Here is a 27,122-nt window from a genome sequence, read left to right as displayed (position 1 = left end):
GGGGTGGGGGGCAAAAAAAGGGATACCGGCCAGCTTATTCCAGGGCTCTAGCCACCCACAAAGAGCATCTGAGACATGCTGAAACACCATGATGACCATATCCGTATGGTCCCAGCCTTGATGATACACTCACTTTAACCACAACTGAAGGGGTAGAAAATGCAGTCTGGCAAACATGTATGTGCATGCTGCCCTATGACCCAACAGGCACGGGAGGCATGGCCTCACCATGGTGAGAAGAAATGCAGAGAGAGAGCACAGGACAAGAGAGTGGAAAAAATAGTCAGAAAGAAATGTCCTCACCTTGGTAGCATCAAAAACTGCCCCAAAGAACTCTATGCATTAAGTTGGGATCAACGAGGACTTTGCCAGCTTGAACACGAAACCCAGCTTGCCCAGAGTTTCTCTGGTGAAAGTCGCCTGTGCCTTTATCTGGTAGAGCGATCGGCCTCACAGAAGCCAATCATTCAGGCAAGGGTAGATCTGAATGCCATTGCATCGAAGGAAAGCTGCCACCACTGCCATACATTTGGTGAATACCCTGGGGGCCATGGAGAGCCCAAAGGAGAGGGCTGTGAATTGAGGTGCAGGTGGCCCACAGTCAAGTGAAGGTAGTGCCAATAGAAAAACTCAACTGCAACATGAAAATATGTGCCCTTTAAATTGAGAGTGGTGTACCAGTCCCCCAGATCCAGGGAGGGAGTGATAGAACCCAGGGAAACCATACAGAACTTCGGAAAAACAACCTTGTTGAGTTCCTTGAGGTTCAGGATAAGCCAAAGGACTAGGAAATAAGTGGAGTAAAACCCCCTGCCCTATATTTAGGGGGAACATCTTCCAACAACCCCAGGTCTCAGGAGCTGCCTGTCAAAGGGGTCCTTGAAGAGTAACAGGTGGGGTGGGGGGAGCAGAAAGGTGGAGGAAAAAGAAAGACAGTAGTGTAGCTCAATGCAACCATTTGGATGACCCACTGGTCCAATGTAATAGCTAACTAGGAGGAACAGGGTAAGCCTTTTGAGGAACAGGAAGGGAGGGTCTGGTGTCACTCGTATTCTAACCTTGGCCACACCATCAAAGTGAATGCTTTGCCCCAGAGGAAGGTTTGAATGGGCTCTAATTGGCCCCAGATTGCAGGCAAGAGGATGTGCAGTGCAAATAGCAGGTGACAAAAGTCAGAGTGCATTTCATACTGGAAGGGCCATGACAGGGAGTACAGCTTAAGGGCTTCTGTTGTGTAGCTGGAGTGTGCATACCTGGGGACTTCATAAGTTTGTGAGAGTCCTTTAAGCTATGGAGACTGGAATTGGTCTGCCTCACAAACAGTCTGGTCCTGTTGAAGGGAAGGTCCTGCATCCTTTGTTGGACCTCAGATAGGAGACAGGAAGGCTGTAACCAGGCCACTTGGCACATGGCAACGCCTGAAGTGACAGCCCTGGCAGTAGTGTCCTCTGAACCCAGGGAAGCTTGAAGACATGTGCGGGACACTGCTGTTCCCTCCTGAAGGATGGTGCAAAACCCCTCATGCAAATCCTCGGACAATGTGTCTACGGAATTGAAGTTGGAAGCCCAAGAGTTGTAATTATAAAGGCTCAAGATAAGCAGCTGGTTAGCCACCCCGAGCAACAGCCCACTCCCCCACCGCAACTCCACCTCCCAGATGGAGTAGATTTGCTACCTAACAAATCTAAGCACTTAGCATCCTTAGATTTGGGGGTTGGAGCAGCTAAGTTAAACTTTCCGACAGTTGTACTTGAATAGATATGAACAAGGAGTCAAAGAAGAAATATTTTATCGCAGTTAAAAAAAAAAGGCTGCTCTCAATCAATTCATAGTCTAACATAAAACAAAATTCTGAAATTCAACCTGACTGGTTTTGCTGCTGCCTACCCCATCTGATCCAAACACAGAGTTTGCTACAGTTGGTCAGAATTGTCTGTACTGACATTTTTCAATGAAATCTTCTGTGGGGGGAAAAAAAAGGAAAATAAATTATTAAATTTTTGTAAATATTTCCCTTTTTGCTACTTTACCAGATCACAGGCTTTCAGCAGGAATCTACAATTTCATACAGCTGTGAACACATGGGCTATGTCTACACTAGAAGCATCTGTTGTCAGAAGTTCCTGTACATAGGGAAAGCTCGACAGAACCTCTGTCGATGGATTGCATCTACACAGGCTGGCTGGCTCTACACTAGGGTGTTTTGTCAACAGAAGGAGCCTTCTGTCAACATAATTGAGGGAGCGTCTACACACTTAAATAATTCTAGCAACAGGGTCTTGATGGATCTCTACATCTTCCTGAACACTAGTATCCCTCAAAAATTTGAGGCATAACAATCTCTCAACAGAGTACTGTTGACAAAAGTGCAATGTAGACACTTCTGTCGATAGAGAGGACTTCCGGTTGCCAGGCAACCCTCTTTGCAGAGCTGCCATCTCGCTTTCTGGCATCAGAGGGCAGTGCAGTCTGGCAGGTCTCTGTCGACAGAGTAAGTTGTGTGTAAATGCAATCTGTTGACAGAGATTCTGTCAAGATTACCCTGTCAACAATAACTTCTGTCAACAGATGCTTCTAGTGTAGACATAGCCTTGAGCGATAATACTGTTGAGGAAAATGCATTGTTCTGTCGAGACTTTGTTGGCAAAATGCTTTAAGTGTGTGGTATCAGAGAGGCAGCCGTGTGAGTCTGTAGCTTTGAGAACAACAAGAAGTCTTGTGGCACCTTAAAGACTAACAGATATTTTGGAGCATCAGCTTTCAAGGGCAAAGACCTGCTTGATCAGATGCATGAGTGCGGGGGGCGGGGTGGTTTCAGAGAGGTATTTAAAGAGTGGGGTCCCAGTAAGAGGGATGGACAAAGCTGACAAGTTTTATTGAGCAAGGTGGAAATGGCTCTGTATCAACAGTACTTATCAAAAGAGGAAAAAACAAGTCAGATCAGACAGGGGGATGTGAGCCTTTGTCAGAGTCTAACGGGGAGATATTAGCACAGAGAGCAGAGAAACTGCCTTTGTAAGCTGCAAGCCACTCCCAATCTCTGTTTAATCCATGGTTAATGGAGTCAAATTTGCAAATAAATTGCTGCTCAGAGATTTCACTCTCCATCTGATTTTTGAAATTTTTTTGTTTCAGGACTGTCACCCTTAACTCTGCCACTGAGTGTCGAGGGAGTGTGTAGACGCTCCCTGAGTTATATCGACGGAAGGCCCCTTCCATCGACGAAACTCTCTAGTGTAGACACAGCCACATTAAATATATTTATTCTGACTTCTCAGAAGTTCTCTATAGGATTTTTTTTCTATGTTTTTCACTAACAGCATGTTGAGCGAGATATAAATGTTACAGATAGTCTATGGCAATTACATCTCTTCTTTTGGTCCTCTGCAAAATCCCCTTCTCACACCACAGTCCTTAAAAGCCTAATACTATAACTGGCTAGCTTTCCAGAAATAATGTTAACGATCATCTTTCACAAAATTTATTTTCTCTTTTATTTGGCTTGTTAGTAATTAAGAGAGCTGATTAACAGCATCACATTATACAAAGTTGAAATGAGGAAATGTGGGTTTTACAGCATGTTTGTAGTTTACGCCTTATACCAGAACAGAAATGAGAAAACTGGTGCTTAAGCTTTAAGCCACAATAACAATGTAGAACACTAAACTGTAAGAATACTGAAGACAGTGGGCAAGTGGAAGACCTGACTGATCATCCAGAGAAACTGCAATTATAGTTTTGTTCAATGGACTATGTGATATTATTAGGCTGTCTCACTTTCACGCTAGCTGCCATTAACAACGCATTCACTGCTCGATATTACAAAATCATTACTTCAGCTGGCAGTATTTGGCACCTTCACTTTACTTGCAATCTCACCAGACGGAAAGAAGATCCAAAGATTCCAACAGACTGAGACATTGAACCACAACACTCCTAAGGCCTGTCTGCTCTGGGAAATTGCTCCACTTGTGTCAATGGGTGACAGCAATAGTTACAACTGAGCGAGTGACAAACATGCTTTAGCTACACTGTCGAGCTGGGGGGGGGCGCGGTTTCTCCAGCATGCTGACCGCATGTGGTTTGTCAATGTTAGCCACTGGCAGGTCACAAGGACCTTTGTTTACTTCATTGTTTCCAGGCACAGAGTCCCACAGCTCTCAGTGGCCACTGTTCACTGTTTCTGGGCCACTGAGAGCTCCAGGAAGTGGTATGGGTGGGCCACCACTTCCCACAGCTCTCGCTAGCTGGGCCACCACTTACAGTAGCTGCCATTGACGAAGAGCAGTGAACCACAGCCATTGGGAAGCTGTGGGAGTCCGTGCCTGCATATACTCAGGTAAACAAACCAGCTCGCAATCCACCAGCTGCTAACCCTGATGAATGGCATGCAGCCCATGGGCCAGAGGTTGCCCACTCCTGCTTCAGATAACAGTAATCAGTGTTCAGACCCATTTCAGACTGAGCCTGAAATTTGAACAGACTTGCACAGGAGCAAATAAGCTCAGAAACTGTCCCTTGAAAGCTGGTATCAGAAGACGCTCTTCTCATTTACGCCTATGTCTTAACATTAAAATGGCCCCAAACGTGGTTACTACAAAGTTCAAATTCCCCAGTGCTGCATAGTGCCCTTCCAGCATGCAAAGAACAACTAAATTTAAACCACTGAAAACTAGAAAATACAAAGTTGAGGTTCACACCTGCTCCCTGCCCTTCCATCCTTAGCAATAGCCACTGGGAATTGTTCGGTAAGCTGAGCAATGGTTAAATTACCATGAGAAATGATGGATTCGTCATCTCTAGATGTCTTCATATCAAGACTAGATGTTTTAATGATAGCTGTTAATCATCACTTAGACTCAATACAGGAGAAACTGGGCAAAATATTCTGTGTAACAAACGAGGTAAAACTAGATGGTCTACTGGTCCCTTGTGATCTTAAAATATATGACAGTATAGAAATTAGATATGAAGTACTACAAAAATGTGCCATTGTTTGTATTGTACTCTACAGATTTAAATTCCAGCATTTAGCTGCATTTGCTCTAGCTCCCTTTGCTAGGTTATGGGTAGTGGTACTGCATGGTGGAGGGATTTTCTGCAGCAGTTTGAAAGAACTGTGACCATGATATAAAGAGAGAGGCATATGGAAAGTGTTAGCATGGGTGGTAGGTGTATGGCTGGCTTGGGGCTGGGGGCAAACCCCAGCCCTGCCCCTTATGCCTGAGCCTCCACTCCTTTTATGCCCACTGAACCTCAGCCCCCGACTGCAGCCACTGACTCCTGCCCAAGGCTAGTGCCTCCCCACACCTACAATGCACAGCCCCAGCTCCCCTCCTAACCCTGAAGTGCTAGACAATCAATCCCAGCTCCACCTCCTCACCTGCAGGGCCCAGAGTACTAGGAAGCTGAGCAGATCCTGGAGCAGTCGGGCAGCTGTGCAGCAGCCCCACCTCCACTCGAGGCCCCAGAACAGTTGGGCAGCCGCATCACAGCCCAAGTCTTCCTGACTGGCCAGAGCATCAGGTTTCCAAGCCAACTGGAGCATGGGCTGGGTCACCTGCCTTTTGAGAAGGCACTTTTCCCTGGCCTACATTACCTAGTGCCCATGGGTGTTGGCATGTGTAGGGGCACTGCTAAAAGACAGGAGAGATAAGGTTACATTGCGCAGCTGGCACATCAGTAACTGCATTCCCTGCTTGTGTGAAGTATATGTTATACATGCTCTACATTTGGAAAGGACAGGAGGCAGCACCAAGCAGCCCCAGTTTTGTGTTAATGAAATTGTGAAGCATTTCATTTCCTTCGTTTTAAAAAGTAATAACTTTTCAATGTCCCAGTCTACCAAATCCTAGCTCTTCCCATCCACTGCCTCTGGCTCCTTGGCAATGATTACCCCGGCTATGCAATGTACTGGCTGCCTTTTTGCTTTCTCGCTGCCTTGTATCGTACCCCCATCCACAATCTGGCTGTCCAATTCTCCCTCCTTAATACAGTCCAATTCTCCCTCCACAGACCTTCCTCCCCTGGGAAGATGGGTTACGGCCTGGACCTTGAAGTTTGGCAATCCAGAACGAAGGTACAGGGAGAGTGCAGGGACTAGCCTGGAAACAATGTGGTCTGAAGGAGAGCACGACAAACTTCTGAGCCACACTCCTAATGTGTGTCTCTCTCACCAACAGAAGCTGGCCCAATAAAAGACACTACCTCACTCACCACGCCACTCCTTTATCCTGAGACAGACACAGCTACCCCTACACTGGGTACACAAAGAATTAATATTTTTAATCATATATTAAAATGTCAGTGCTCAAAAGCTGGGTGATACTGGAATTAGGCACGTCTGCGCAACCTACGCCTATCCCAGGGTGTGTTATAGCACCGTTACATGGTCGCATTTTGGTCCACCAGGTCCCTGATTCCATCAGTGCATAGAAAGGGGCAAAGCAGTAGCAAGGTGCATTCTGTTGGTGTTCTTTCCAAGGTCTGAGCTGCGCGCGAAGTACCGTTGCCACGGGGGCACACGCACACTGCCACAGAACAGTAAGCGTGTTTACGATGCAGTCACAGACAAGCTGTATTACTCAAAACAACCACCACCACCTCCACTGTACAAAAAAAAGGGGTACTTGTGAAGAGCACATAATTCATCCAAATCTGAACAGATTTACATGAGGCCATTTGTAAAAGGCACATCCCTGACATCACAACTATCCTCCTGCCAAATTTCAAAATCCTTCTGCAAATTGTGGAAGCATGAGAGATCCTTTGTAAAAAAAACAAAATAGAAGAAAGGCACGTTTTATTTTCATAGCACAATGCATTCACCAGCTTTCATACAGTGTTTGCTGTTTTCTCTAACCCTGTAATAAATGCAGACAGTGCAACACGTAGGAAAAATATCTGGAGTCGAAAGAAAGAAGAGCTACATGCTAGTGGAAAAATTTGGGACAAAGGAATGTATCTGGAGACTTGCTAGTTACCCTTAATGTTAGCTGGTCTTATGTAGGCCTATAAATGGAAGAATAAACCCCAGAGAGAAGATCAGGGCACATTTAATGTTAATATCAAATACTGCACTACAAAAACCAACATAAAAACTGTAAAATCTACAGTTGGTAGGAAACTGAGAATCACAAAACTACTAAGCAGCATGGAAATTACCCAGGTTGAGTCTGGCATGCTTATTAAATAAGAACCCAGTCCCACAAGCTTTATTTGGATGTGTACAGATTACTCGTGGATTTTATCCCATTGACCTCAATGTGAGTAAAAGTTGCTGAATCAGCACCTATCAGTATTAGAAGGGTTTTTTCGTCACTAAGTCTCCCCAGGAAGACAAAACCAGTCATTGATCACACTGTATTTTCACAGCCTGGTGTACACTACCCCAATGGAAGTTGTCTTGCATTGACCTAGCTTCAGAAATATCTCAGCTTCAGTTTGGCTCCAGCTGATGTAAGAGCCTCTCTATACCAATTTAGTTACAGCAGCACCACGAGCAGCAGAGTGTCACGGGCAATGTAATTAGGTCAGCATAATTTTAGTAAGATGCTGCGTTGCTGATGTTGCCTGTTACTGGCTTTTGGAGTCATTACACGGTGCCTGACACTGCCAACGCAACTGATTCAAGTGCTCTTGGTGAGGACGTGCATCACCAGTCAAGGAGCTAAATGCACACACACATGAACAATTTAATAGCTGGCTTGAATATACGCCAATGTGATTTTGTAGTGCACATTTGGCTTGAATCACCAGCATGTTCACTCAGGCAGACTGATAATCAGTATGAAGGCACAGAAAGTAGGATGGCTGCCCCACTTTGGCAAGAGACAGCCAATCAGGTCCAGGCTGAGCCCTATAAAAAGGATTCAGGGGAGTGGGAAAGAAAGAAGGAGGTTGCCACTCAAGGGTCCCTGTGTAGGGACCAAGAGTAGCAGGTGGGCCTGGGTCCCCCACTTCCTCCTTGCACCACACCCTCCCACACTGCAGCACAGCCAATATAGACTGCAGCTTGCCCCAAGGTGCAGGATGGACCTTAGGCTGCAGTTGGCCATGAGACCGGTGTGAGCCTGAGGACTGCCGATGCCCATGGAAGGAGGGAGAACTGAGAGGTGGGTAGTGCCAGAGGGAAACGTCCTGAAGCAGACAAAGGAGCAATGCAGGCCCAAGAGACACAATGAAGACAGCTGAGTAGAGTGATGATGAGTGAGGCACCATCCACAGAGGGTGCCCTAACTGACAAACTGAGTTAATTCCCACACTGGCCAGCAGGGGGAGTCACAGGGGTGAGTCTGACCCTTTACAGCATGCCTGGTTACAAATGAATTTTCAAAACCATATTCATGTTTAAGAACGCTCCAAAAGGCTTGCACAATAACCACTTGCACAAACAGCTACTACTCCAATCCAACTCAGCAGAACCTGCGTCCACTTGCAGCAGCATGCATTTGGCCCTGCTCAGAGGTCTGCAACCGAAATAGCGAGAAGAGCCATTTTTTCCAAGTTCAGTTACAAAATCAATCCTTCGAGAGTCACAGTGATTGTGACTACGAGACAGTCCTTACTAAATAACATCAACCTGTGCTTTTTATCACCCCTGTTTTAAAGACAGCGCACACACAATGATTTGTACTAGTTAGAAAGTTAAGTTACCCCCGTCTACAGGCTTTACCCATCTCAGCCCCCAAATCTGCTCTCATCCCCAGGCTTTACCTCCCCCCATCCCCAGGATTAACCCCACTGAACTCCAACCTCCCTCCCCAGCACCCAGGCCTAACCCCTCTGATCCACAAACTTCTCCCCCACTCCCAGAATTAACTCCTCTAAGCCCCAGACAATGACGCCATCCCCCATTGCTCCCCACTGTCCCCTCCTCCTTCTCAGCAAGGTTGCATAGCTCTGGCACGGGCAAGCTCAGCCACCCTCCCCACAGCTCTACTACCAGCTTAGACTTCCGCCCACGTGGGGCAGCTCCCTTCCCAGCCATCTTTCACTGCTGAGCTCTCTGACGCAGCTGACTGCTTAGCAGCTCCAGCTTCTGCCACTTCAGCAACAAAATTAAATTCAGTTGGCTCAGTGACAGACAACTGAATTTAGATTTTTGTTTAAGCCTCGGGAGCTGCACGAGGAGTCAGCGGCAGCAGCTCTTGGAGCCGCAAGTGGCTCCTTAAAGAGATGCATGCAGCTCCAGAGTCGCAGGTTGCCAACCCCTGGGCCCTACCGATCAAAATCTGGTATTCTCTCATCCAAATCATTTCACTAAAGGGATCACGTTCTCATTTTTCCCATATTGCATGAGGAATAGCAGCAGCTAAATATAGCAGGGTCTAACTGGACTTTATGTTGGCAAGATCCACAGAGGTCAAGATTTCTTCTCTCCCTTACAGGGTGTAAAGTAGAGCAACACTGAAACCACTGTTAAAGCCTCAGGCTAACAATATTCTGTACAGATTCTGCACTGCCCTTTCAACTTGGAAATCACTGATGAATCCATATAATTACAGATCCATGATCGAACCACCCCATCTAACCTCCAAAAACCGTAGGCAATGTCCCAGCAGCCTTCCCTGACTCCAAAGTATATATGGGTTCTCCTGAAACCAAATCTCTTCAAAGTCATAGAAGGAGAGAGGAGCAGGACTTCTCCTGATGACTTAAAGCTCTAGTCAAGACAATAGGTCACAAAATGATGTGCTAGTCTCAGAGTAAATATTGAACAGAGTTCTCTGTAAAACACTGTCTAATCCTGCAGATTCTTATGAACATTATTAATTTTACATGTGAGTAGTCCCACTAATGTCAATGGGACCACTCATTAGAATAACATTACATGCATTAGTGTTGCAAAACGATGAGCCAAAAGAAACAACACCAGTGTCTTTGCAACCTGAGAGCCCTTACTCTGTGAACAGTCCCACTGAAACAATTTATATTTTAAATGTTTGCAGTTTCAGGGCCATCGTGAGAAAGGCACAGATGGATGGCAAGGGAGAAGGAGTCAACATGAAAGTAGAGTGTTCATTGGGTGGTATTTGCACTTATCTTGCTACAGCTGCCATGTTTTTATTAGAATTTTATGAACATGTTAAATGTAAAGTATAGGAAATGCCTCTATCTGGTAAGTGAGACTTTGGTTTTAATTCAATGGGACTATTAAGAATAGTAAGTTTTTACTCAGTGTGAGTAAAAGTATCAGAGTTTAGCGCCTACTATCTACTTACTAAATCGGGGGAGGAGACTACTACCAAGTTCGCACAAAAAGCTACATTAAAGTTTGCATGAATTAAAAGATATTCTAACATGAGACTTTTAGGTTACCTGAATGAAAACTATACAGATTTTGCAATGAAAGTATAGTTTCAAATTCAAAAAATTGGCCTTATTAGCTTATAACAGACACTGATCAGGTATTTTTAAAAATTCTTAATTTGAGAGAGAATTATTTTAACTAATTAATATTCTGAAAATTAAATTTGCTACATTTAATAGGTCCATCACTTTGAGAACTGTGAATTAGCACATTCTTCACGCACTGTTCCAGAGTAATTTAAACAGCTGACAAGTATCAGAGAGGTAGCCATGTTAGTCTGTAGCTTTGAGAACAAGAAGTCTTGTGGCACCTTATAGACTAACAGATATTTTGGAGCATAAGCTTTTGTGGGCAAAGACCCACTTCATTAGATGCATGAGTCAGGGGGTGGTTTCAGAGGGGTATTTAAAGAGTGGGGTCCCAGTAAGAGGGGCTGGCCCTCCCTCTTACTGGGACCCCACTCTTTAAATACCCCTCTGAAACCACCCCCCGACTCATGCATCTGATGAAGTGGGTCTTTGCCCACGAAAGCTTATGCTCCAAAATATCTATTAGTTTATAAGATACCACACAACTTCTTCTTGTTCTTAAACAGCTGAGTATCTTCACAGTGGATTACCTTCACAGTAGGCATTGTCCTCTCGAAGGGCTCTGAAACCATCTCGGCAGGTACACACAGCTCTGTCCTCTAAGTTTCTGCAGACAGAATGCTCCTTACAGCTATGTCCTTCAGCACAAAAGTTATGCCCTGCATGAAAACAAAAGTGATTGTTAAAAATGGGCTCGAAAGGATTATATTTTTACTAGTGCAAATAAACACCAATTTTATCACACAGGCCCAAACTGATGAAAAAAATATTTCCATCAATAAGCATCAAAATTTGCAAGCAAACAAAGTACAAAAAAAGGCAGCTAGAGAATTAGAGTCCTACCTTAATGTACATCCAATACGTTGTAATGGCAGAACTAGTGGAGCTGGAGCAGAGAGCCACTTAGGTAGCTTTAAGTTTATAATCTAGATGTCTGTCATTAAATAACTATTACCTGACAAACATACACATACCCAGAATTTCACATAACTGTAAAAACAAAATGCTCACAGATAAACATCTACATAATCCATCAAAAATATAAAAAGTATGTCAAACTCTCATGCCCATTTATAAAGAAACCAAAGATAACCAAACATCTTCTCTGTTGAATGCGTTCCATTTTTTTTCCCCAGTTAGGCTACAGAATCCTCTTCAGAAAACTTGTCTTACTTAGGAGATACACAATTTACCTTGATATTAAGAGTACAGCATTTCAGAGGAGTAGTATAGCCTACAGAATCTCTCATCTCTTGCTCTTCAGTTCATCTCCAGGTCAACGAGGAAAAGAAACTATTATCATCTAATGTCTGTTAGGTGGCATATTTAAATCCCTTTTTCATCTTTTTGCCAATGGTTATTTTTACAGCTTCTTCACCTTTTTCTTTTTTTCCCTTTAAAAGTTGGACTTTAAAGAAGTTGCTCAGATACTCAGCAACCCATTTACTTACAGGATTACTTTCCTCACAGTACTTCTTGTTCCCCAGGTGTATTTGTAAAACCCTTTCATATTCCCTGAAAGCTTTGGCTAACGTCTTATTTTGCTTTTTTGTTGCCCTTATCTGTTCCCTTGAAGCCTTAACTGACTGAATATTCTTGTAGAAGTATTTCCTCTTTGATATTTCAATGACGTTTCTTTTTTAATCTTATTGTTAGCAGCTCCTCTTGAAGCCACATTGGCTCCTTATTCCTTGGCTTTCCTCTTTTTAAAGAGAGACTTTTTAATGTATTTTTATAACTGTGTCTAGCTTTCTCCCAAATAGATTATTTTAAATGAGTCTTCCCATTCACTCAGTAGATTTCTTACTTCCTCATGTTCACTTCACTGAAATCCAACACTACTGTACTACTCTCCTTGGTGAGTCTGTTATTAGTTTGGTGAGTTTGTAGAGGTTATGCGTAATTTTAAGCTTCCATAAAATTTTCACACACGTCAATATTTTGTACACTTGGGCCACACAACTTTTTCACTTTATTATTATTTACAGTATTTTAATTGCTCTAGACTTGTTAAAAAAATTGGCATTAGGATTGGCAGAATAGTCATTTTCCACTGTGCTTTTTTCAGTTCCTGTTTCCTTAAGTAAAACTATTGGTAATACAACAAACAGAATTGGTCAACTTTCAGGAGGAACCTAGTTTGGTGCAAAAGGAATGGCTGAACAGTGCAAGCTGGGGATAGGCTGCCACCAGGATAAACATGAATTTGTCTGTACATAGCAAAGATCAATATACGTGCTCAATAAAGACCTCTTTCCCTACAAGTCTACTTGCCTGCCGCACCATGTCTTGCTAATGAAACAGTCCCATCTTCTTCAACTTTACAGTAATGTTTATTTTTGCATTTAAAATAGAAAAAAATAGAATCTGCTTCGAAGGCATAGTCAGAGAAGTGCAGATCACTGGTGTATTAGCCTTCCTAATGGTTGCTGCTCTTTCTCCCGTAGCCCTTCAGACCATCTTAAGTGCCGTCATCAAAGCATGCGAGCATCTCGACCTCATACTGAATATCAAAAAGACCAAGGTTCTCCAGCAACCCTCGCCAACGGAACAATTTCGTGTACCTTCCACTGAAGTCAATGGAGAACAGTTGGAAAATGTGGAGCATTTCCCATACCTTGGAAGTCATCTTTCTGCTAAAGTTGACATTGACATGGAAATCCAGCATCATCTGAGCAATGCAAGCTCTGCTTTTGCCTGCCTGAGACAAAGGGTTTTCAAAAACCAAGACACCTATGCCAAGACAAAGCTCCTCGTATACCATACAGCGGTTATTCCAATGCTATTGTATTCATGTGAAACCTGGACAACATGGAAGTGTCATTTGAAGGCACTTGAACAATATCGTCAATTATAACTCAGGAGAATCCTAAATATTTCTTGGAAGAATAAGCGCACAAACACTAGCATCCTGGAAGAGTCGGACATAACCAGCATTGAAGCCATTATCATTCACCAACTTAATTGGTCTGGGCACATGGTTCAGATGTCTGATCAGTGTCTCCCAAAACAGATTCTGTTTTCAGAGGCAAAGGCTGAATGGAGAAGCGTTGGGAGCCAGAGGAAGTGGTTTAAGGACATGCTGAAGGCACACATGAAAAAGTGAAGTACCGGTGACAACATTTGGGAGAATCTTGCCCTAGGACTATACTCAGTAAAGAGTGGTAATCCATGAGGGAGTGGTGGAATTTGAGAGGTCCCACTGCAGTGCAAATGAAGAGAGGCAGAGAAGAAAACTGCCTTGTGCCCCCAACAGCAACCGACACCTGCCCCATCTGTGATAAGACCTGCGTCTACAGAACTGGGCTAATCAGCCCTCAACAGACTCAGAAATAGGAGGGCATGAAAACATCATACTCGTTATTGAGTGACTGCCAAGAGACCTTGAGGGGGTGGCAAGGGGTGTGTGTGTCTACATTCACGAGCTCAATCTGAAGAGCCAGACAGACCACAGTTACAGAGGCAAAAATGTACTGTATAAGGAAAGAGGACTTTGAACGCTGAAATGATCATAGTAACTGAGGCACATTTTTTAAAGTATTACAACACCCACCATTGCATGACTTCTTGCAGTAGTATAGGTGCATTTCACAACTTCCCATTCAGTTTTGTTTCTTAAGCTAGCACACTGCTGTTGTGTGAAACAGGAAATTTAGGACTCTCAGCACATCTCACAATTGCCATTGATACTGTTCGAGAGTTGTGCACAAAGACCAGTATTCGGCCCTATAGCTCACAAACAGCAAAGGCCACCCTGCTCCTATTTTTCTCTACCTCCCAGAAGCCTGAAATAGAGACAACATATCAGCCTTTAATTTTGGATTTCCTGGCTTTTATGAGTTAACATTAGAACTTCAGCATTACTAAATAGTTAATGTACAATTTTCCACCGATCGATAGATCTCCATAGACTACAAACTAACACAGGAGAATATGTGCTGCAGATTAATATTGCATCAAAGTATAGTTTTAAGAATAAGATCCATAGCTCATGAGAATTCAGGACTGAAAATGTTCAGAAACAGCACTTAAATTGGCCACCTATTAGATTTATTGAGTTATGTCCAGGCTCAATGAATGCAGATTTTTTTAAGCTACTGAAAATCTTACTGTAAGATTTTATCAGGAAAATATCTCTTTTGACTGTGATGGACCTCGAGACTTTAGCATGCTTTTTTTTTTTTTAAGTTCTTTTCTTCCATTGCAGTCTTATGTCTCTTCTTAGTGTCTGGGTAGCAGAAGACTTGCATGTCTCCAATATTTCCAAAATCAACATATATCCACGCCAAGCTACAAAGTGTGATGGCATGTTTCCTTCCAGGACTCAGTTTATTGCAATTTAACTATTGGAGAAATAGGAACAGGCTTTATGCTTTGAAGATGCAGCCGCTCACAGCTGGGAGGTACCATTATTAATCTGTATTAAAACAATCAGGCACAAAGCCATAGGTAATTCTTTACATGTCTATCTTTGCACTGAAAATCTAGGTATATTCCATCAGTTTGGTCTGCAGGTAAAAATTTGAGACGCTCAATATAATTCCCAACCATTTTGTTTCTACATTCAGAAGACTATTCAAAAGTATTAAAAAGAGAGGGTAATGATACGAACTTACTCTAACTTTCTATCAATCAGCAAAGCACACTTCCGCTGCAGAAAAGACCAAAAATGTTGCGGAACACTGAAGATTTCTCCAGCCTCAGAACCTTTACAGATATGTATGTGTGTGCGTGCAAGCATAAATAAAATACTTCAAGTGGTTACACCAATAACGCATAATTTCTTAGACATTCTATTCTGTACAAAATACACAAAAGCTACCAGTCTCATTCAATAAAATTTACATTATTACACCTCATTCCAACAACTTTTCAGACTCCTTGATCTGCAAGTTACCTATTCAGTTTTACAGGATCTCCAGTGAAGAAAAATATATTTCATTTCAAAACTATAAAAAATTAATAAATGATAAATACTGTTCATTACATTGAGCACAGGCAGATTCTGCTGTTTTCTTACCTTTACAAACTTTGCAGCAACTGTGAGACAAGGAGATTTGTTGAGACTCAGGGCAGTTCAAGGCTGGGCAGTCTGATTTTGCAGTGCGCTGCATTTTATGGTCCTGTTAAATTAAGGTAATTATTCAACACTGGGGAGATGCAAATGCAGCTGAATAATACCTTGTTTATGTATTTAGATTTATAACAGCAATGCTTATCTCAAACAGATGAAGTGGGTCTGTCTCACGAAAACTCATCACCGAATATTATTTTGTTAGTCTTCAAAGTACTGCATTTCTGCTGTTTTTTCCAAGTACCTTTGACAATTTGGAATTACAGCTAAACTTAACACAGCAGCACCTCCATTATATATCAGAAATCAAACCTGTTTAGTAAATGAAAAAAGGAAACAATTCCTCATCCTTCCCAAAATTATCCTCATGAGGCTTCCTTGTCCTCAAAAGTTTCTCCAGAAATCATTTCTAGAAGATCAACAAATTAGTTCTCTTACAAACTGTAGTGGGGATGGGGCCAAAGGGAATCAAAGCCAAGGGGAATGCACAAGTAATACCATGGTAGCAGCTTCCTTTCTTTTACCTTAAGGGTGCTCTGGCCTGAGTACTCCACCTGACCTCAACTGTGGCCATAAGGCCCACGAGAGAGGCAGTGGTATTTCATGAGAAGAGAGAGTTTCTCGAGTAGACTGGTGCCTGACTATTTAGCATGTCAGATGTCAAAAATCACCTGTGGAGATCAGAGAAACTAAATATCCTATACTCATGAAAAGATACCCAGTTTAGCAAGTGGGCTGCTAGGTTTTGCTCCAGCTTTGGCTTCCAAGTGGCCTCAAGCAGAGTGCACTCCAGTGATGTAGACAAAAGCACAAATCACGGCCGCACAACACTTTCCTGAAAAGCACCAGTGTCTTTTGATGGTCAGGAATCTTCTCAGAATATACAACTCTGTGCATGCAAAGTGCCTACCACATTGCATATGGCATTATTATATAAGGCAGTGTAATTATTTTCCCAGGGCAAAATTATTTTCCCAGGACAAAAACGTGAGGATGCCTTATAGCCAAAAAGTAAACATCAGAAACCAGTGTTGTCTTCACTGCTTCCCAGACACCATGACATACAACCAGAATGAAACCCGAACCTGTGGCGATAAACTAGACCTTGAACTATACTGCATGTCTCACAAAACACTCAAATCACCTAAAAGTGAACACGTTTATAAGAGTGCTGAAGATTGGCCATTAATACAATCTGGTCTATTACTAAATGTGACTGAAATGTTGCAGAGTTTCTATTTTTTATTGTCATATTTGAATGGGAAAAAAACATACTCAAAAAAAACCAGAAAAGTGACTTTTGCATGTTTAGGCACAACAAATTCCAGAAGGGGAAATTCCCTAAACTGCCCTGATAACATCAACACTAGCCCACAAGCAAGAAATCAGTATTGTGCCATCACTCTCAAGTCTCTCTTGAGCAGAGGTCATTAACTAGATTCTATAAGGTGTAGAAATATGTGGGCAATAAAACAGCATCTGCCTATGGGTCCCCATTTTACCTACATACCTGACAGTGTGTTGATTTGCTGCTCGGAAATGTCATTTCTAGTGTTGCACTCTTGGCAGCACTGACTATTTCAGTGCTTGAGCATCAGAATTTTTATCACCAAAGTTACCATACAACATTCCTAGCGACACAGTAGCTGTGTCTACACATGCACGCTGCTTCGAAGTAGCGGCACTAACTTCGAAATAGCGCCCGTCGCGGCTACACACGTCGGGCGCTATTTCGAAGTTAACTTCGACGTTAGGCGGCGAGACGTCGAAGTCGCTAACCTCATGAGGGGATCGGAATAGCGCCCTACTTCGACGTTCAACGTCGAAGTAGGGACCGTGTAGACGATCCGCGTCCCGCAACGTCGAAATTGCCGGGTCCTCCATGGCGGCCATCAGCTGGGGGGTTGAGAGATGCTCTCTCTCCAGCCCCTGCGGGGCTCTATGGTCACCGTGGGCAGCAGCCCTTAGCCCAGGGCTTCTGGCTGCTGCTGCGGCAGCTGGGGATCCATGCTGCAGGCACAGGGTCTGCAACTAGTTGTCGGCTCTGTGTATCTTGCGCTGTTTAGTGAAAGTGTGTCTGGGAGGGGCCCTTTAAGGGAGTGACTTGCTGTTGAGTACGCCCTGTGACCCTGTCTGCAGCTGTGCCTGGCACCCTTATTTCGATGTGTGCTACTTTGGCGTGTAGACGTACCCTCGCAGCGCCTATTTCGATGTGGTGCCGCGCAATGTCGAAGTTGAACATCGACGTTGCCAGCCCTGGAGGACGTGTAGACGTTATTCATCGAAATAGCCTATTTCGATGTTGCTACATCGAAATAAGCTATTTCGATGTTGGCTTCACGTGTAGATGTAGCCAGTGAGAGACAAGGTGGCACTGCCCATAGGCAGGCAGAGTCAGACCAGGTGTGCTGTCTCAGTACGTTCACTTATGTGACCTCATATGTTCTAACTGCATGAAATACAGACTTTGATCATTGTTATTCATGTACAGATTGATCACCAGCAGAGAACAGTGTTGAAAATAGCAATTCACAGCCCTTAAAACTGTAGGGTGGATTCAGCTACTTTTCCATAATTACTTCAGAGCTTATTTCTCTAGCAGCTGGTTTTGTGCCCTCCCATCCTCCTCTGCCCCTTGATTTCAATGTGACTAGAAGTGAGATAAGGCGTACTTCATACTGACTAAAGCTAGCACATCTATCCCTTGGCCCAGCAACCTAATTTCTAAAATAGATTTATTGACCTATTATAATCACCAGTTCGTAAAGCTACAGTAAAGTGGCCCAGAAAGCAGCTCTGGCACAATATCCTGCTGGACATGAGAAAGGGTCTGGTAGATTCAGGGGAAGTACCATACCTGACACTGAGGCTGAAGTATTATCTGTCACCTTTATCTGACTTCCAAAATTGAAAGGGGCTGGAGCATGGAGACCTTGGCCTCCATTCTGTTTGAAAGCGCAATTTCTCCCAACTCAGACCTTGTGGAATGTACATGCTCGCGCATATGGCAGTTGCCCTCTGAGACAACATGACAATTAGCAGATTGGTCTTGCCCCTTTCCCCCACTCAACATACCATACATAATTCTTCAGCTCCACACAGAAGCAGACATGTCTCTAGCCCATAGCTAGCTCCACACTTTGGGAAGTGGAGCAACATATGACTGCAGTAGCTCTCTGCTCACTTTCCACACAGAGAATCATGCTGTAGCATTCTGTCCTTCAATTGCATTTCTGCTCTGAAAAGTGATCTGATCTTTCAAAAGAGAGCATCCACAGAGCCCCTGCTCTTGCAAAAGAACAGACCAGGGATCGAAAATGAAGACTCTTCTTTTGAGAGAAGGGCCCTGCAAAGCATCTACACCTGTTTTCTTTGGAAAGAAGCTTTCGAAAGAGGATGCTCTTCCTGAAACAGGAAAGGAAGAGTGATTTCAAAAGAAGCACCACATTCTTTCGATTTACTTTCAAAAGAATGCTTTGTGTGTGTAGACTCTCCACTGGCTCTTTCAAAAGAGCCCCCTTTTTTCAAAAAACCTTTCAAAAAATCTTTGTAAAGTACTTGCTAGTGTAGACACAGCCATAATGAATAAGATAGGAAAGGACTCAGCTCAACTGTGAGATCCCAGGTTGAATTTTCAGGGTCAGCAATTAGAAAAAATACTGATTTGTAAACAGCAGAGATGCCCTTTTATGTCACTTTTCACAACAGCTACAGATACATTTTATTCATCAAACTTACAAGACATTTTAAACAAATTCATTGAAATAAAAGGTGTTCTTACCTTGCACTCAAAAAGAACACAGTCTCCTGAATTTGAATACACGGTTTCTCTCTGTCCTTCAAAGTAGGTTCTGCCTTCAAATATGCACACCGCTTTAGGATAAAACAAAACAATGATTTGGGTAAGAAAGTTTTCAGTATTCTGACTACAAAATTGTCTTCTTTTCTTAAAGCTATGCATATTTCAGTATTAAATGATCAATTCAGCAACAAGCATATGCCATTTCAGAAGTTCGGACATGAACAAAAGAGAACTGAAGAGCAGAGCCAAAAGAGGAGAGGGCCTAAAAGTGAAAGGAGGAGACGGTTTCAAGGAAAAACAGAGCTTTAGAGAAAGCAGAAGAAAAAAATAGAAGCTGCAAGTCTTAACTAGGAAAAAATTACTGGCGGCCATAGTCAGAGCAGCTTCAGACAAATGCAACAAGTGGAAGCCAGGTTAGAGGGGATTTAGTGGAGTGGCAAGTCAAGACAGACAGACAATAAAGTGACCACCTGAAGAACTTACAGGTGAAAAAGAGAAGGATAGTAGGATAGTAGTGGGACAAAAGAATGGAAAGTCAGTTTCTTGAGCAAGGGAATGTGTGATGAGGGATGTGCAGCCCCTGCAATTGACAAGATAGGGCTAAACACACATTATGGATGGAGGAAGTCCTGCCCTGTAGGCTGGACTAAGTGTGCTCCAGATGCTTCAGCAATTTAAAGGGAGGAAGCACAGATCATTCTGGGCAAGGGACTGGAGGACAAGGGCCCATGCTGGGAGCTCCTACTGAAGAAAGGATACATTCTTTGTCTGGAGAGACTGGAAGCCTCAAGTGATGGCTTAGAGCCCTAAGACTGAAAGAGCCCCAGGAAGTAACTTCTGCTGTGGACCCTGAAGACTCCAGAGGGTCATGAACTGCCTCACCAGTGACAACAGTAGGAAATGACACAAGGAGCGGTATCTCCCCACAAGAAAAGCTCAGTATATTTGGGTGGAATTCCACACTGAGCTTGAGATAGACCATCTGCCACTGCTAGGGCCATTGATAGAGACAGGTGGGCTTGGGCCCCTGTACCTGAGCTGCCAGCATTCACTGTGTTGGTGGCACTTCGGGTACTTATTACTGGGCCACAAAGTCCTGCACCAAAGCGGCGCTCTGTTGACTTTGGCCACTAAGCCACACTGTCCTGTACCAAAGGGCCACTCTGTTGACTCTGTTCGGCCTCATTGAGTCAGGCACTGAGATTATCAAATTTGCCTTGTTTCTGGGAACCCAGGACAGCAGGACTGGAGATGAACAAGCAAACTTAACAAAAGTGTGCACTCCCCCACTACCCCCCCTTTTTCAGGACAGGGTGTGCATAGACAGCCCCAGGATGCTAGTGTGTGATGGGTAATCACTGACACTGAATATGTTATTTACTATCATAATGCTCTGGTATTTAACCACTTCAAGTATGTATTCCAAAGTTCTGTACCATTGTTTCAATTGTCCTCATTATTCATTTTTACCTCTAAATTATATTTTAAGAGCATCTCTTCATTCACACAATTTACTTGCATTGCCAGCAGGATTAGGCCTACTGTTCTCAAATAGTATGGATCTACATCAACAATATATCATGAGGTTTACTGAATCACTCCGAAACAGGCTTGCAACAGACCGATTACTGACTGCCTCTCTAGCGTTTAAAAGTTTATGTAAAATATTTTCATGTTATATTTTTCCTTTTAAAAAGAGACATGTATTGCAATTATTGTGTGGAAAAGTATAAAGACTGAATAGTGAAAATGCCAGAAGTAGAACATCTGATATGTCTGCGTTGCTTAGGAAACTGACAGAACTTAAATGAAAATAATTAAACAGAATAGATAAAGGCTTTAAACTTCTAGATTAAAGGTGAAAGGTCTAATTTATTCATCACTGATGCAAAAACATCTCACAGATGTGTGGAACACAATAACTAAATTGCAAAAATAATAGCTAGTAGCATAGTTGGATTAAATCCATTTTTTTTTTTTGCTTCTAATTTACTCATAGGTTAATTGATGGATTAGTTGGGAGAAAGAGGGATACTGAGAGCTCTCCTAATGTCTAAGACATTAATTCCAATTAAATGCAAGACTACTCCTCCTACACAGTTACGTATGGAGGAGGCAAGCCTTATTAAGAGCCAGTATAACAGGATGTGAATAAACAGAATTCTCTTTGTGATCCTAGTGACTGCACTAGTATCCCAGTGGGGTTACCTTTATACATGTGATAAGTCTCTTAGCATCATGGGGAATAGCATAGTTCAAATCCTTTTAATTACTAATTTTTTTTAAATAACCAGGGCCTATCAGAATAAGATTAAGAGAGCCATTTAGGGGCTTGATCAAAACCACACTGAAGTCGATGGGATGTTTCACAGTAGCTTCAGAGGGTCCTGAATTCAGCCTTAAATCATCCAATCAGTTTGACAGTGCAGAATTTTTACATACCGAATGTCTCACAGTGCTTTGTCTGGGCCTCTCTTAAATGACTTGCTTGAGGGCACTTCCAGCATTTGTTAGTGGAATAATCTCTCCTATATACAAGATTTTACTATGAGGTAGTTTCCTTGCTTTTTAGCTTAAATTTCGTTTTCTTAATGTCATGCCATTGCACAGATATTTAGATTTCTCACAACCACAAACTCCTTCTTTCCATCTGTGATGTGTGTTCCATACAAATAGGTTATGAAAACACCATTTCTTCAACATCCACTCACAGACATTGCCTAAGAACAATCCCTCAAAGGTAACTCAAAACCAAGCATACACATTATACCAGTCTATTAGACAGACCTAGCATGTGTGAATCATATCAACTATATTACAATGAGGGTGCTCTACAATCTAAATTTTATTATAGGGCCTACTCCAGGCCTTCCAAAGTCGAAAGGTAAAATCCTGGCCCCCCTGAAGTCTATGTCAAAACTCCCATTTGCTTCAATAGGACTAAGATTTTACCCCACAAGATTTTTGTTATTGACTATTCCAAAAGAAAATCCACATGCATGTCTGCTCACTTTTATACTATTAAAATCTCAAGCTTGCTGTTAGATTAATATACAAAATTTCATAGCTGTGCTACTGATCCATCTAACAGCACCTGGACACGTGAACTATCTAAAGAAAAGGCGACTGCCCTGTGAACATACAAGTACATTAATATAAATTAGAAAATTATTAAAATATATCACTATAAAGGCTATCTACAGTAAACTATTTCATATCCGGCAGCCCTAGGACCAGCAGTTTGCCAGATATTCAAATATTAGGGATAATAAAGAGATATATCCAGTAATGCATAACACTAAAGAAAAATAAGGTTAGATATTAAGAAACAAACAAAAATGTAGGCAGAGTGCTTGATTTACCAATTACAGTAGTATTGTAGACTGTAAACGTATATTGTGTTTGCTGTATTTATTTGTATTTACTTTCACTACGCTGTACTTATGGAAAATGAAACCAACATTTACTTAGGATAAAATGCAGGTTATTTGAGGATTCCAGATGATAGAATGCTGGATATGAAAGAGTTTACTGAAATGTTTTGATTTACAGACAAAAGCACTTCACTACAGAAGACTAAAAATTGATATCTCATTGTTTAAACTTTATTGTTGCATTACCAACTTAAAATAACTGACTTTTGTGTACTTTCTTTGCTATTGAAATACATCAGTTAGAAATGTCATAGAACTAATTAGAAAAACATGAGTTCCCAAAGAAATGTCTCAAGATTAATTTTAATGAATATGTAATAGTACCTAAAACCTACTGAAGGCTGTTTATGTATACATTTTTAATTTAACTTTCATACTAAGAAATATGATTTTCAGTGCCACAATAATATGGCATTGCAAATTAGTCACATCAATTTCAAACATTTTCTTTTGTGTTAATAATAGCCAAGGGAATATTTATTTTTAGAATAATAATTTTATATAACATGTAATTGCAAAAAATTGTTCCATTATTGAGCCATCACATGTCTGAATGACAATCACTGCCAAGGAAACGTACCCAAAGACATATGCTCCAAATCCTAATGTTAATATTCAGAATATGTAGGAAGTTCATTTTCAAGACAGTACATGAGGAGTCAGGTGCAAAAAATTCCTCCCATTTAAGTCAGTGGGGTTACACATCTAATATCTCACTCACTATATTCAAAATGAACATACATTGTAGACTGTAGATTTCCTTTGAAACCATTTCAATACTTAAAGTTTTATGTGTAACATTTGTTTCCCGCATTTCCCCTACTGGGTAAAAACACAGAGGCTATGTCTACACTAGCCAAAAACTTCGAAATGGCCATGCAAACGCCTCATTAGCATGCGGGCGGCCACAGCACTTCAAAATTGACGCGGCTCACCACCGTGCAGCTCGTCCAGACGTGGCTCCTTTTCAAAAGGACCCCCCCATTTCAAATTCCCCTTATTCCTATGAGCAGATAGTAATAAGGGGACTTCGAAGTAGGCGGGGTCCTTTCAAAAAGGAGCCCTGTCTGGACGAGCCGCGCGGCGGCAAACCGCATCAATTTCGAGGTGCCTCGGCCGCCCGCGTGCTAATGAGGCGCTGAATATGTATTTCAGCGCTTCATTAGTAGACATAGCCAGAAGGTATAAAGATACCTCATGGTCTCAAGCCATGCTCAGACTATTGGCAGCTTGGGCTGCATAACACAGGATAGATGACTTGATATAACTGTCTATTCTATTCACTCCTGCATTTGGAATAGGCATCTAATACTGGGCAGCCCAGGACAGAGAAGGATGAGATGAGAGGAAGAGGGGATCTGGGATATGGGGAAAACTAAGAAAAAGGGGGCATTGTGACTAAAATTCTCTCTCCTACTGTTACTTACACAGCATCTGAGGAGTTCTGAGCAGAGAGGTGGGGTTTGTTGGATGAAATGTTGGACTCTCAAGGATTTTTAGTAGATTGGAGTGCCTGGTGAGTTGTCACATCAAATGTTGAGGCACAAAAGGTTTCACAACATTTGGACGGTTCCCTTCGATGAGAACATACACATGAGAAGGAAAAAGGTGAGGAGTCCTGCTTCTCTCATCCCAGCTAATACACCAATGGGACTTTCACAGCAACAACTCACAGGCATTGCAGAGATACCAGATCTACTGGCTCTTTGCCACCTTGTCAAGGCTGGTATCAGAGACATTGACCAGTTTGCCAGAGAATTGTCTCTTCTCTCCCATTTCTTCCTGAAAGGCTTCCATATTCTTTTCTTTCTTCCTCCTGTCAGTCCTCCTCCATTTCTATCCTTTGGCTGGTCACCCAGGAGCCCAGAAGCAGCAGCCTACTGGGTGTGTCAGGACTCAGGAGCAACACAACAGGGTAAGTGTTTTTCCAGTTTATCATCCTACTTTGTGAAACTCCAAAGGCTCGTTTTCATAGGTGAATACTGTTGACACTCAGAAAAATGTGACAGTGCCAGGCTTCCTCAGTAGGCACATGGACCTACTTCCTTGTCAATGCAGGAAATGTTCTTCCTTCCTCCCACCAGCAGATGTCACAAGCTTGTAAGTGACCCACGATGATGGAGACTTTATTTTTCTATTTTGCTTAGGAAGTCCAAAAAACATGAACATCTGGACATAATTCTGTAACTGTGAAGTACAGTGAAGATTTAATTTTTACCTGACTAAACACTACCCAGAAAGGGATGAGTAATTAGTTTGTCATTGGTAACTCTCCAGAGGGCCATGCTGTGATGGCATATTTCATATTCTTTACAGGAATATGCTGATGAATGTGACACAACTGGACTATTCCCTACGGTGCCTGAGCTAATTCTGTTTCAAACTTACTACCAACTTAGGTAGGGCAATTCAGGATGTCATTGTACTATTCCATTCATGTTACAGAATTATCTCCCTAATCATGTGATGAGCAACAAAACTGATTTGAAAATTTGAGAGACAGACTGCATCATTTTGACATGGATTTTAACTCTTGGAATCTTCCTACCTGCCACATTGGTTACTTGCCAGAACATTTTATCTGGTCTTTCCTGATTTCATCTTTGGCCTCTTCCTCTTCATATTCTCCACTGTGTAATCACCTCACACAAGGGTTATGCCCTATGTGTCTGGAGGACTTAAGTGGTGCCTAGCACTTGTGCTAACCTTTATCCCTGGAAAGTTACACAGAAGGCATTTGTGAATTTGTCACTTTAATGCCAAGTCACCATTAAATGAATGCGATCTTCTTTTTCTCACATTTATCCTTTGCACTATTTTATAGAACCTCTTCTTTGCTCACTTCTTGGGTACATGATACTTTATGGGAGATCTTTCATGAACGTTTTGCATTCTCATTCTATGCTACCTTCTTCAACAACTTAAAGTGATTCTAGATTTGAAGACAGAAAATTTGCTGTTACATCTCAATCATTGTTGAACAACAATGGAAATGTAGGGTTCAGCAACTCCAGCAGAGAAAATCTGATTTGAAATTTCCTAGCTATATCTTGCTCCTGTTGTGAAAATAGGAGAGATTTCTTCCATTATTTTGAAAATATGAAGTGGTCTAGAGTATTTTTGTGATCGCCTGCAAGTGTCTGCAATGCGAGCCCTCTCTAATAATGCTAAAAGGCTGTTTAGCCACATTTGTGATAACTCAATTGAAAATAATATAGATATATTTACACAAACGTTTCATGGTCCTTGCCTGCTATGGGGAAATGATATCATTCATCTTGCTCACCTGTTCCTAATAGGAAGTCCCCTGCACCATTCCTCTTACCCCAAACTGAAGGCTCTTCTAAGTACTCTCTGTGCCATCTTTCACAAACCAAAAAGAGCAGTTACACCATTGTCAGTAAAGGAGATGCTTACAGAAATGTCAGCTAAGCTGGCAATCTAGAAAGCTCTCTTGCAGCCAGACCAGTGAAGACAGATGGATGTGAAAGATGAGGTAAAACTTTTACAGTAGACAGCAGGATGGAGAGAGTTTGCAATTGTATGAAGCCAATTTGGAGATCACATGAAGTAACATGAATGTGCATCCTGCCCGTTGCTAAACAAAGACCCAGGCTGTCAATAGTGGCTAAAGGTACTTGGCTAATCAGATGGAAGTAGAGCCAGCAAGAGGCAGAGCCTGATCACATTCCAGCAATAGAGTGGATCTAGCCATCATACTTACATAGCACCAATCACCATAATGTCTATGTGCCACAGACCCCACAACCAAATAAGCACACTGGAGTTGAAAGGACAGTAAATCAGAGGCCACAATTATGGACAAGTTTGTCTACATAGCACAACAGCTTCTTCCAAAACAAGATAAAAAGAACTTAAGAATAAAAGTAAGTAACAGAACATGCAAATACTTTTAGCCTCCCTTTCAGTTCAAACATATTGTACTGAGGCATGTCACAACACTATAAAAAGAGCGAACAAGTCTATACCTGTCTCTCCAGCAAAGGACTTCCAAAAGAGCTTTTGATGGAGGTGTGAGGCCATGTAGGAGAAGTAACAATAGTTGTACTATGGAAACCTGCTGTGACAGGTATACTGTTCTCTTAATTCAATGCTATCCTAAGTGGGAGACTGATGGGATTCCGCCCACTTCTTCACACACACAATGCTACTTCAGACTGTCAATCTCAGTAAAGTGGGACAGCTCATTTCTAGAAACTATTCTAAGATTTTCACATAAAAAGAAGGGATTATGTGCAGGAGATTTACCAGCAACAGGAAAGAGAAACTATTTGCTTTTGAAAATGTCTGCTTTCTGTATTGTGGCACATTTTGTTCATCCAGTGTCCATTTACAGTCAGAAATTACAGTACATTAACCCCTCCTTTTTGTTCATTTCCTGAAACCCTGA

At 42.3% G+C, this 27,122-nt stretch overlaps 1 protein-coding gene across 2 annotated transcripts in view; it reads right to left on the bottom strand.

The window, feature by feature from the left end:
• The window catches only part of NELL2 (neural EGFL like 2), a 280,288-nt gene that overhangs the window by 135,384 nt on the left and 117,782 nt on the right, over positions 1-27,122 (bottom strand). Inside the window, exons 10-12 of one of the 2 annotated variants that reach the window (XM_074984071.1) lie at positions 19,257-19,348; positions 15,422-15,524; positions 10,932-11,060 (exon numbers count right to left, since the gene is read on the bottom strand). In XM_074984071.1, coding sequence (XP_074840172.1) covers positions 10,932-11,060; positions 15,422-15,524; positions 19,257-19,348 — 324 coding nt within the window. The remainder of the gene's footprint in view (positions 1-10,931; positions 11,061-15,421; positions 15,525-19,256; positions 19,349-27,122) is intronic. The other variant, XM_074984072.1, reaches the window with a different exon arrangement.

The sequence above is a fragment of the Carettochelys insculpta genome, chromosome 1, assembly GCF_033958435.1.
Source record: "Carettochelys insculpta isolate YL-2023 chromosome 1, ASM3395843v1, whole genome shotgun sequence".
In the NCBI taxonomy this organism is placed as follows: domain Eukaryota; kingdom Metazoa; phylum Chordata; order Testudines; family Carettochelyidae; genus Carettochelys; species Carettochelys insculpta.
The sequence above is the reverse complement of the archived record's forward strand: the minus strand, read 5'-3'. Positions and strand labels throughout refer to the sequence as shown.